The sequence below is a fragment of the Ictidomys tridecemlineatus genome, chromosome 11 (assembly GCF_052094955.1).
Source record: "Ictidomys tridecemlineatus isolate mIctTri1 chromosome 11, mIctTri1.hap1, whole genome shotgun sequence".
NCBI classification, from domain to species: domain Eukaryota; kingdom Metazoa; phylum Chordata; class Mammalia; order Rodentia; family Sciuridae; genus Ictidomys; species Ictidomys tridecemlineatus.
This window is the reverse complement of record NC_135487.1, coordinates 18273156-18284870: the sequence shown is the minus strand read 5'-3', so window position 1 is coordinate 18284870 and position 11715 is coordinate 18273156. Positions and strand designations below refer to the sequence as shown.

General features: G+C 49.6%; 1 protein-coding gene across 3 annotated transcripts; it reads left to right on the top strand.

The window, feature by feature from the left end:
• Window positions 1-2106: 2106 nt before the first annotated feature.
• Kdf1 (keratinocyte differentiation factor 1) lies at window positions 2107-11666 on the top strand. Of its 3 annotated transcripts, none has more exons than XM_021734589.3 (4): window positions 2107-2293; window positions 7555-8626; window positions 9147-9221; window positions 9683-11666. In XM_021734589.3, exons 2-4 carry the CDS (start codon window positions 7591-7593, stop codon window positions 9763-9765), a joined length of 1194 nt encoding a protein of 397 aa, XP_021590264.1. In that variant the 5' UTR covers window positions 2107-2293; window positions 7555-7590; the 3' UTR covers window positions 9766-11666. The 3 variants fall into 3 exon arrangements, with proteins under 3 accessions (XP_021590264.1, XP_077881817.1, XP_077881816.1); XM_078025691.1 differs by having other exon boundaries at window positions 2111-2233; XM_078025690.1 differs by lacking the exon at window positions 2107-2293 and adding an exon at window positions 2369-2825.
• Window positions 11667-11715: the final 49 nt, after the last annotated feature.

Below are 11715 nucleotides of genomic sequence, written 5' to 3'. Positions count from 1 at the left end.
TTTCTTTCATTATAAAACAAAAGCCCTTAATCTACCATCCTACTCAAGACCCAGACCATTATTAACAATGAAGTCTGCCTTTAGATTTCCTGTATTTCACCTCTATCCCTCTCTACTCCTAAGTAATAATTATTCTCAATCTTCCGGTTCCTCATCCCCTTGCTCTTTTTTTTTAATATTTACTTTTTAGTTGTAGTTGGACACAATGTCCTTATTTTATTTATTTATTTTTATGTGGTGCTGAGGATCGAACCCAGGGCCTGGCACGTGCTAGGCAAGTGCTCTACCACTGAGCCGTTACAACCCCAGCCCACCCTGACTCTTGTTTTAATAGTTTTTTTTTTTTACATATAAATTAGACTGAACTATATGAATGTCACTTTTTTATGTCAAATAACAGCAATTTCATGATTCAACCTAATCATGCCTACACACAGCAGTTCTAGGTATTTTTGAACTGCATGAAAACAATCCCATTCTGTATGCAATCTCCTGGGACTCTCCTTTTTCCACTCCATATTATATTAACCCAATCCATCCAAATTGCTGTTTTTCATTTATTTTCTACTGCTGTATAATTATTGCTTTGCTTGATTTTTTCCACATTTATCTCCCATTAGCAGTATTGTGTGTTTTCCATGTGGGACTACCATGGACAATGTTTCTTTTCTTTTTTGGGGGGCGGGTACAGGGGATTCAACTCAGGGGTACTCAGCCACTGAGCCAGATCTTCAGCCCTATTTTGCATTTTATTTAGAGACAGGGTCTCACTTGAGCTGCTTAATGCCTCTCAGTTGCTGAGGCTGACTTTGAACTGCCAAACCTCCTGTCTCTGCCTCCCAAGCCGCTGGGATTACAGACCTGCGCCACCGCCACCGCTCCCATCTATGAACAATGTTTTTATTAACATTCTTTTCCACATTTCCTCCCAGTATCTGACTGCAAGAGATTTTTGTGGCTGTGCCTTAGAAATAGACTTGCTGGCTTACAGTACACAGATGTGCACTGTGAGTTGATTAGAGCCATTTTCTCAGCTCCAAATGAGAATACAATGTGCCTCTTGCCCAAGGAGGGAATGTGTTTAAGATGTGTTGGAAGGGTTGCTGTTAAGGCTTTGTTGGAAACTGCATGCCTATGTCTAATTTAGCCAATGAACTTTTTCATATCTTTTATCTCACTGTTCATCCGTTTTTTATTCCTCCCAGGTGGGGAGAGGTACCATTCTTTCTCCTTTTCGACAAGAGAAGGAAAGTGCCTTGTTCAAAAGTCAAATAGTTTGTGCCAACTGCCTGAGCAAATAATTTCCCCTCTCTAAGCCTCAGTTTCCACATCAGTAAAATGAGACTGATAATATCTGACTCCACAGATAAGTGGAAGGATTAATACCATGCAAGCTGGGAGTTTAGCTTAGATCCTGGAAAAGCTCCCTAAGTCATTTGTTTATTGGCCCTATTGTTATTAAGGGTAGCAGGAAACCAGGGTAGGGTGAATTCTGACTTCTTGCCACTCGATAGTGTTTGCCTCCTGCAGGGACCCCCTTACTACTCTTGGAAGGCAGTGATCATAACCCGTTTTGGCTTCCTCTGTTGATCCAGGAGATATCTCTCAGAGCTGCATAGCCTGACGCTCTCTCCATCCTACTTGAGCAGCTCTGGAGCAGAGCTTCACCTGTAGATTTCCGGGAACAGATGAGAGGGTGAACTGACTACTGGGCAAATAACTCAGGTCCCTGGTTCTGCCTAAGGAAATCAAGCCATTTTCAATGGAGAGTATTTGCTGAAAACGTAGAATGTGCCAGGCCCTGTGAGGGACATCAGGAATATAGGAGAAGACCAGACCGGTCCTCAAGGTCAGAGGCTAAAAAGAGGAGAAAGAAGACAAGAAAACAACCTGCTGAGTACCGTGGCAGGGAAGTTCAGAGAAATGTTCCACATTACAGAAAACAGGCAGGCTCAGGAGTCCGGGAAGGCTCCCCAGACATGCCTTAGAGCTGGAGCCTTAAGGGCGCTGGGAGGAGAGCCCGAGCCCTGCACTCGCCCGCCGCCCCCGCGGGGCCTCACTCTCCGGGCTAGGCCGTCCGGCTGAGCGCCGGGGCCCAGCCCAGGTGCCCGCCCAGCGCCCCGGGGCGGGGCTTCAGCCCAGGTGCGCGGCGGCAGCACTTCGCGGAGGCAGGAAGTGTGTCCCCAGCGGCGGCCCGTGGAGCGCTCCCGCGAGACGCTCACCTGCGCCCCAGGTGAGCGGCGAAGGGGGCGGGGGAAGCGCTGAGCCGGAGGCCGCTCACCTGGCGGGACAGGTAAGCCCCGCGCGGGCCCGAGGGGGCGCGAACTGGGGCGGCGCCAGGGGGGGAGCCCCTCGAGGCTGCGCCAGAACGGGGGAGGGTCCCAGGTTCTGTCCCCCGGGGGCTGCCCTCCCACTTCCGGGGTGCGCGGGCCGGGCCCGGGAGCGGCCTGAGCGGGCGTTGGGGCTGGGCAGGCAGAGTGGGGCGAGGGGGCCGTGCGCGCCCGAGGGCTGGGGACTGGGTGCGGGAGCCGCGCTCGCCCGAGGGTGGGAACGGCGTCGGGGCGAGGGCCGAGCTCACTCCGAGGACCGGTGTCAGGACCCGGGAGCGGCTGCGTCTGCCCGCGGGCGGAGGCCGTGCAGCTGCAGGGATGGCGCTCGCCCCGAGGGCAGTGCTGGCAAGAGGCTGCGCCCGTCCCGGGCAGCGCAGGGTCTGGCTCCCCTTGACCCAGGACCAGGCGCCCACGGACAGGGAGTCTTGGGCTGCTCCTTTGCGGCGGGACACTGAAGGTGCACGGATGCCCCCCGCCCGAGCCGACGGCTGTTTGGTGAGCGGGGCTGCTCCTCCCGCCGGGTGTTGGGCTTACTGGGCACAGTGGTGGGACAGAGGTTGCTGCGGCCGGACTGCCCTGGGATCCCTGGGAGGAGGGTCCAGGACTGAAGTGCATCCGTTCGTGGGGACTATGGCGGAAAGGCGAAGCATTAGTGGGAAGTGGGCCGAGCTCGGGATCATCTCTATGGTACCTTGGAGTGCTCAGTGACTGAGCTCCTCCCAGATGCCAGGCACTCTGCTAAACCCCTGTACACTGTGTTTCATTGACTCTTCATAGGAAGACCACGAAGGTACTCTCTTTCCTTATTTAAAAGATGAGGAACCTGAGGCCAGAGTCTTGCCCCCAGACAAAATAGAGGCCTCCCTCACTCACTAAACCAAAGAGTGTTCCTAAGATTGGGACGGAGGTGGGGGGGGGTAGCAGCAAGGAGGGGAAGATATACCCTGCAAGAAATAGACTGACTTCAGGAGGAGAAACAGCAGCCAGGCACTGACCCCAGGTCTTGGTCCCCACATCATCCCACCCCACTGGAAGTGCATGGCACAGAGCAAAATGCATGGGTTCCAGAGCCTGGCAGAACATAGCATAAATACTGCTTCATCCCTTTTCAGCTTGGTGTCTTGTGACAAGGCACTTCACCTCTCTCAGCTTCAGGTTTCGGATCTGTAAAGTGGGGGTATAGTACAGGGCAATTGTGAAAGTCCTCTTGGGCTAGAGCCTGTTCCTGAACATTCACTGCTATATCCTCAGCATTTAATATAGTGCTGGGCCCAACAATAAATATGTTGGATTAATTTAATCAACAGTAGCAAGTCCTAAAGGGTTGGAGGTGGGGAAGGAGACAGTGATCCAGCCCATCACCAGTAACTCCTGATGCTCTTACAAATTCAGAGCTCAGTATGGTTGAACAGTGTAGATCATCCCACACTCCAGATGAAGGCCTGAGCCTAGAATACTCAGGGGTCCCCATGTGGGCCTCCTGGGACACAGGCTGTCCACAGAGCTGGTAGCTTTGACTGCCTCTTTCCTTACAAGTAACAAATGGGCTGGGATGGTTGTCAAGAGCCCTCTTTTGAGAACTGGGATGGAAGTGGATGAGAGTCCGGGGCCAGGCCAATTGGGTACAAATAAAAGTGTGGCTATGGACAACTTATTTAACCTTTCTGTGCTTCTGTATATAATACCATAAAGAGAGTGGTCAGAATTAATTGGTTTATTACAGACAAAGCAGTTAGAACAATGTAAGCCATCAATAATCACTTTCTCTAAACTCTCAAGGAAGGGAGTTTTGTCTGTTTCATCACTGTATTCACAGAATTTAGAACGATGTCTGGCATGTAGTAGGCCTTCAGTAAATATTTGTAAATTCAGTGAATGGGTTAAGCATGGTGTTGCATGCCTGTAATCCCAGCAGCTCTGGAAGCTGAGGCAGGTGGATTGTGAGGTCAAATCCCGCCTTGGCAATGGCGAGGCACTGAGCAACTCAGTGAGACCCTGTCTCTAAATAAAATACAAAATAGGGCTGGGGATGTGGCTCAGTGGTTAAGCACCTGGGTTCAATCCCTGGTTAAAAAAAAAAAGAGAGAGAGAGAATAAATAAGTCTGTGCCCAACCCCACATTGCTCAAACCATGGCAAAGATTTTTAATCAGGTGCCCCTGAATTTAAAGTCACTTATTACAATTTCAGAGATGAGATTTCACATACCCTCTCCTCTGGATTGTTGGTCCCCACTCTGGTCAGCCTATGGCCTTTTTCTTCTACCCAGTGGTCCTAATTCTACCCTGTTATCCTATAAAATGTGTCTGTTTCCTGAAATACCTTCTGAACCTGACCTTGCTCCACACGCTGAAACAGAAAGGGAGCCCACACAGTTCTTGCCCTTCTGGGTCCTGGTTCTTGGGGAGAGAGGCTCATCTTAAAACAGATGGCACAAGGCTGACCCAGCCCACAGAGCCCAGGTGAAGGCTGTGGGGAGGGGTTTCCATCTGACTAGGGGTTCTCCAGGTCCATGCAGGAGGAGTGCTGTGTGACCTGTGGAGTGGAAGAGTTGTAGGAATAAAAAAAACTCCTGTATCCTCCTCACCCCTCCACTGTCCAACATTCCTCCCTCTAGCTCTAGGTTTTTGCTGGTTGGTTTGAACCATTTGAGATTAGGTTGCAGAGGTGCATCTAAACCCCTAAGTGCTTTAGTGTATATTGCATAAGAATAAGAACAGTATCTTAAATAATTATAGCAATCAAATTCAGAAAATTTAATATGGGCATATTACTAATAAATAATTATCCACATTAGCTAGTCTGTTTTCTAATTTCAATAATTATCCACATTAGCTAATTAAATATTAAAATATTCTCTCTCTCTTAAAAAAATTATTTATTAAAAAAAAAGAATCTGTTTTTCTACAAAAGCATGTGTGAATCACCAAGTACAGGGTCTATAGTTCATTAATCTTCTACAGTGCCTGACAGAGCCAGGCTCAGTATTTATAAGTGAATAAAGTCTTAGCTCTGAGCCTCCTAGCAACCAAGTCAGAAAGAGAATGAAGATGTATTTTGTGTCTCAGTTTTTTCTAATCAGAGGAAGCAAAACTTCTTGGTGTTAAATATTGTTTAGGAGAGCAGCTGAGTCAGACAGGGGACCTATTACTTTCCCATGTCTGATATAAAGGACAAAAAGAAGGAAGGGAAAGTGCTAGTGATCATAGCAAGTGGATAGAAAAGCATTTCTTGAGTCCTTCAGCAGCTCTGTGCCACGCTTCCCAACAGTAGGAAAACCAAGGAGTCCATTTCTCATAAAGTGAGATCCTGAGAAGTCTTTCTGTTTTGTGGTAAAATATACATTAAAATTACCATTTTAATATTTTTTAACCACTTTTTTTTTTTTGGTACCAGGGATTGAACGCAGGGACACTTAACCCCTGAGCCACATCCCCAGCCCTTTTTATATTTTATTTAGAGACAGAGTCTCACTGAGTTACCTAGCACCTCACTACGTTGCTGAGCTGGCTTTGAACTCATGATCTTTCTACCTCAGCCTCTTGAGCCACTGGGATTACAGGTGTGCGCCATTGTGCCCAGCTTTTTTTTTTTTTTTTTTTTTTTTTAAAGAGAGAGTGAGAGAGGAGAGAGAGAGAGAGAATTTTTAATATTTTTTTAATTTTTTTTTTAGTTCTCATCGGACACAACATCTTTGTTGGTATGTGGTGCTGAGGATCGAACCCGGGCCGCACGCATGCCAGGCGAGCGCGCTACTGCTTGAGCCACATCCCCAGCCCTGTGCCCAGCTTTTTAAAATACTTTTAAGCTTACAGTTCTATGATATGATTAAGTACAATCACATTCTTACACAACTATCACCACCATCCATCTCCAGAATTTCATCGTCCCCAGATGAAAGTCTACCTATTCAACCCTAATTCCCCATTCCCTCTGCCCCAGCTCCTAGCAACCACCATTATACTTTCTGTCTCTGTGAATTTAGTTATTCTGGATATTAATTAATTTATTTATTTTTGCAGTACTAGGAATTGAATTTAGGGATGCTCTGCCACCAAACTGTAATTATTTTGAGACAGGGTCTTGCTAAGTTACTGAGGCTGGCATGGAGTTTGTGATCCTCTTGCCTCAGCCTCTTGAGTAGCTGGGATATAGGTATGCACCACTGTCCCCAACTATTTGATATATTTAAGTAGTGCAATACAATATTTATTCTTTGCTTTCTAGCTTACATCACTTAGTATAATGTCTACAAGGGTTAAGCATTTTGTAGTATTATCAGAATTTCATTCCTTTTTTAAAAAAAAATTTAGCTGTAGATAGACAATATCTTCATTTTATTTATTTATTTTATGTGGTGTTGAGAATCAAACCCTGTGCCTCACATATGTTAGGCAAGTGCTCTACCACAATCCCAGCCCAAATTTCATTCCTTTTTAAAGCCATATAATATTTCATTGTCTGCATAGACCACATTTTCTTTAGCCATTCATTCATTGATGGAACATTTTGGGTTGTTTTCACTTCATGGCTACTGTGAATAATGCTGTTGGGAGCATTATATACAAATAGATATTTAAGACCATTTTCAAGTTTTTCGAGTATGCCCGAAACTGGAACTGCTGGTATATATGGTAATTGTGTTTTATAAAATAATATTTTTTTCAGTGCCAGGGATAGAACCCATGAATGCTGGATTGAATGCTCTATCACTGACCTATGTCCTTAGCCCTTATGTTTAAATTTTTAAGGAACTCCATACTGTTTCCTACAGTACTTGGCCATTTTTCCTCTCACCAGCAACACACAGGGCTCTGTTCTACGTCCCTGCTAACATTTGTTTTCTGGGTTTTTGTTGTTTGTTTAGTTTTTTTTTTTAATATTTTATTTCTTAGTTTTAGGTGGACACAATATCTTTATTTTACATGTATATGGTTCTGAGGATCGAACCCAGTACCTCACGCATGCTACTCGAGCACTCTACCTCTGAGCCACAACCCCAGCGCCGTTGTTTGTTTAGTTTAAGTAGTCATTCGGTGGGTGTGAAGTCCCAGAGATTTTTGAAATTTGGGTCAGACCAAAAAAGTTTCTCTTTGGGGAGAGAAGAGCACAAACAGATGGTTAATGGGCACGCTTGGCCTCTCAGAAGTCAGAACTCTATTCTCTTTAGGACGGCCGGAGCTAGTCCCTGACCTCCCGTCCTGACTTCTTCCTGGCTTCTCCAGGCAGGTACCTGGCTGCAGGAGACCATGCAGTGAGCCATGCCCCGGCCAGGACAGCCCCGCCCATTATCTGGGCCACCTCGCTTGGGACCCTGGGAGCAGCCAACAGAGCTATGCTTGGAGGCGTATAATGAAACACCGCAGCACCCACCAGGCCGCCGCACCCGGAGACCAGACCCCAAGGACCCTGGCCACCATGGGCCAGAGAGCATTACCTTCATCTCGGGCTCTGCAGAGCCTGCCACAGAGCCCCCAGCCTGCTGCCTGCTCTGGCGTCCCTGGGGGTGGGACTGGTGTCGGGCTGCTTTCTGCTTCCGCCGCTGCAGGGATTGCCTCCAGCGCTGCGGGGCCTGTGTGCGGGGCTGCAGCCCCTGCTTGTCTGCTGGGGACTCCACCGAGGAGGCTGCTGAGGCCAGCTGGGCCAAGGAGCACAATGGAGTACCCCCCAGCCCCGACCGCCCACCCCCTAGCCGCCGGGATGGCCAGCGGCTCAAGTCTGCCGTGGGCAGCAGCTTCAGCTACCCTGATGTCAAGCTCAAAGGCGTCCCTGTGTACCCCTACCGCAGCACCACCTCCCCAGCTCCGGACTCGGACTCCTGCTGCAAGGAGCCACTGGCCCAGCCCCCTCCCACGCGGCACAGCCTGCCGAGCACCCTTGCCAGCAGTCCCCGAGGCTCAGAGGAGTACTACTCTTTCCACGAGTCGGACCTGGACCTGCCGGAGATGGGCAGCGGCTCCATGTCGAGCCGGGAAATCGACGTGCTCATATTCAAGAAGTTGACCGAGCTGTTCAGCGTACACCAGATCGACGAGCTGGCCAAATGCACGTCGGACACGGTGTTCCTGGAGAAGACCAGTAAGATCTCGGACCTGATCAGCAGCATCACGCAGGACTACCATCTGGACGAGCAGGACGCGGAGGGCCGCCTGGTGCGCGGCATTATTCGCATTAGTACCCGAAAGAGCCGCGCCCGCCCACAGACCTCAGAGGGGCGCTCCACCCGGGCTGCAGCCCCAGCTGCTGCCCCTGACAGTGGCCATGAGACTATGGTGGGCTCAGGTCTCAGCCAGGATGGTAGGTGGGACCAGAGAGTCAGAATAGGGAAGGCTCTGGCCAAAGGAGGGGCTGGACTGGGGTCTTGGGCCATTGTGGGTCTTCCTTTCTCCCGTGCATTCCACTCCCCAGCTCCCACTCTGGCCCTTCCCAGTGAGATCTGAGAAAGGCTGAGAGGAGCATGCAGACCCTGCGAGCTCTCTGGTCATTGCTCTGTCCAGAAGTGCAATGACCCACCCAGTCAACAATTTGACCTAATAGGCTCCTCCACTACTACTTGCCCCAGTAGCTTCCAGACCTAGCCTGGGGCCCATGTGAACTTGAACCTCTAACACAGCCTGGCCTAACCAAAAGACCCACCTGCCCATCTACCACAGCAACTGACATGCAAACACACAGTTTATCTGTGTCCTTGTTTTTAAGCATTATTCCTCTAGCCCTACCCAGGGATGAGTGACCCCTCATTAGGCAGCAAACCGAATTAGGGGGTGGGGATAAAAGAATGTGAAATGATCACTGCTCCCTTATGTTCCCTTCCTAGAACTGACAGTGCAGATCTCCCAGGAGACAACAGCAGATGCCATCGCCCGGAAGCTGCGGCCATATGGAACCCCAGGTGTGGTCCTGATCCCACAAGGAATGCAGAGGGTGGGGGACTATCCTAGGGGCCCCTCACATGCCCCTTTCCCAGCTACTTTTTGGGATGGGGAGGATAAGGTCAGAAAGGGACAAGGGGGCTGAGCAGCCATAAACTCATCCCAGTCTTATAAACTGGCTTCAAACAGGAGGTGCTCGGAAAAGATGGGTTAGAAGGGACCCAATCCCAATTCCAGTCTTCAGCCTTCTGTTACAAAGGCACCCTGTGTGGTTCTACTGTCTTCTGGGCCTTCATAACAACCCCCTGGGAGAAGGAGGCTAGGATTCAGATGTTTAAAATTTAAAAAAAAAAAGTCACCCAAGCTGAGTGACTTGACCAGGCTCAAGCCCTGCTCTGTTCCCGCTCATCAGGCTTCTCCCTGGCAGTGGGCCCTGGATGAACTCTTTGCCCTCTCTCAGCCTGTTTCCTCCTCCCACCAGGGTACCCAGCCAGCCATGACTCGGCCTTCCAGGGCACTGACACAGACTCCTCAGGGGCACCCCTGCTCCAGGTGTACTGCTAATCCCTGCTGGGTATAGCAGCACAACCCTTCTTGGGAGCAACGTAGCCTACAAAATAAAGAGGCATCAGGACCTTCTTTGAGGGAGGCTGGACTGTGAGGCCAGAAGCAGTGCCCACTCTAGCTCTTCCTGCCTTCACTGACTGCTTCCTGGACCATGTGCATTTCACAGGGCCAAAGTGCCCACATCCCCAGCTGGCCTGACCCCTGCCTGGACCTATTCCTTTCTGTGGATCGATCATGGAAAACAAAGACTTAAAGTTATCTTCCAGGACTGAATCCCAACTCTGTCCTCGTAATGTCACCCTAAGCAGTCATCATTGCAAACTTGAAGCTTAAGTAGACTGAGTTGTGGGTGGGCAGTGCCCACTTCACCTTATGCTGCTGAGCAGTTTGTTCTAGCTAACCACCACAGTTGAAAGTACAAAGGTAATGGACTCCTATCTTATAATCTGGGCTACCACATAGTCCTTTCTGCCTGCTTTGCCTTGCCTAATGGCTGCCCAGGAGACAGGACATGGGTATGAGGCTGGGCTGTGTGGCAGAGTTGAGGTCATGATGTGAAGCAATACTGCCTGTGTTCCAAGAACAGTGTGGTACCTGAATAGCTTTTGGAGTTCTCAGTTCTAGGGGTGCTTGTTGGCACCATCGCTGCTCCCCTTGTCCACTGCCTGCAGGGTGGCCTGTCAGCCATCCCAGTCCCCCCAAATCCCTGATCATTTGTCAGCAGCCCCCACCCAGTTTAACCCTGCTGCTCCCCTCCACCTCTTCCCTGTGCTAACAGCACAGTGGTTTTCAGTTACCTTGGCCTTTCTTGCAACCCTAGAGTATAAGGGAACCTGGGGCTGAAAAGTCAAGGAATTAGTGGGTCACAGAGGTGGTAACTGCGGCTTTGGACCTGGAAGCTAACCTTGGGACAGCAAGAGGCTCCCCTTGCTTGGGCACCAGCATCCAGCCTATCCTTCACTGCTCCTCAAACAGGCATGTCTAATAGGATCCTTTCAGCAGAGACTGGGGCAGGTCCACCAACCCATCTTAAACTAACAAACAAGCTGGAAGATGTCCATGGTCTTCCATTCCTACCCCTTTATCTGCAGCCCTTTTTATGTCCCCATGGGCACCCTTTGGAAAGTGACTAGACAAACTACTTGTTTGTCCAGTTTCCTATTAGATACACAGGATACTCCCCTAGGGCTATGACCATGGGGCCCAGTTGTAGCTCCTGCAGTCTAACTGGGCCCTTTCCTCAGGCTCTGTTGTCCCATCTAGGTCAAGGCCTGAGAATAAAACCAGGCTGGGGTGTGTGTAGCTCAGTGGCAGCATTTGTCTAGTAGTCAGGTCCTCCCTGGGTTTGATTTCCATCCTACCAACTGCAGAGCACCAGAGTAGGAGAGTGACACCAGTCCCTCCACTCCAGCCTCAGCCGTAAAACACCTTTTTCTAGTAAACAGCCTTGTGAACTATCATGTGCATTCCCCCAAAACAGGATTTATCAAATTTGGGAAAGAGACAAAGGTAAGTGCCTGCAATGACCTCTACCCTCTGGCAGAAGCAGGGCAGGGCCAGCTAAAGGTCCTGGGGCTGGACAGAGGTAACATGTCCTCAGCTCTGTTACTGCCTAGGGGCTGGCTCTGAGGCTTTAAAAACTGCACATGTCCAGATGAGAGACAAAAACAGTAGGGCCTTACCAGACTTTAGCCTATACTTTAGGGCAGGTCCCTGTACTACACAGAACAAATCTAAGGCATGAGTGATCCCATCTCCCTCACCTGAGCTAGGCAGTGTCACCAAGGCCTTGTTGCTCTTTTGCCCTGGGAAACAGTCCAGAGTTGGAAAAATACTTGATTCAGGGCTGGGGGTGGTGGAGGGACTCTCAGAGATGAAAATAAAATCAATTAAGTCCAGCTGGCCTTAATCTTTGCTGGTTCATGGGCTCCTTTGAGAATCTGACAT

Excerpts from the sequence above, each read along its gene's own strand:
- Kdf1 (XM_021734589.3), top strand. The coding sequence starts at position 7,591 with ATGCCCCGGCCAGGACAGCCCCGCCCATTATCTGGGCCACCTCGCTTG. Across the intron at positions 8,627-9,146 it reads CTCAGGTCTCAGCCAGGATG|AACTGACAGTGCAGATCTCC; the intron begins GTAGGTGGGACC and ends TTCCCTTCCTAG. Across the intron at positions 9,222-9,682 it reads GCGGCCATATGGAACCCCAG|GGTACCCAGCCAGCCATGAC; the intron begins GTGTGGTCCTGA and ends TCCTCCCACCAG.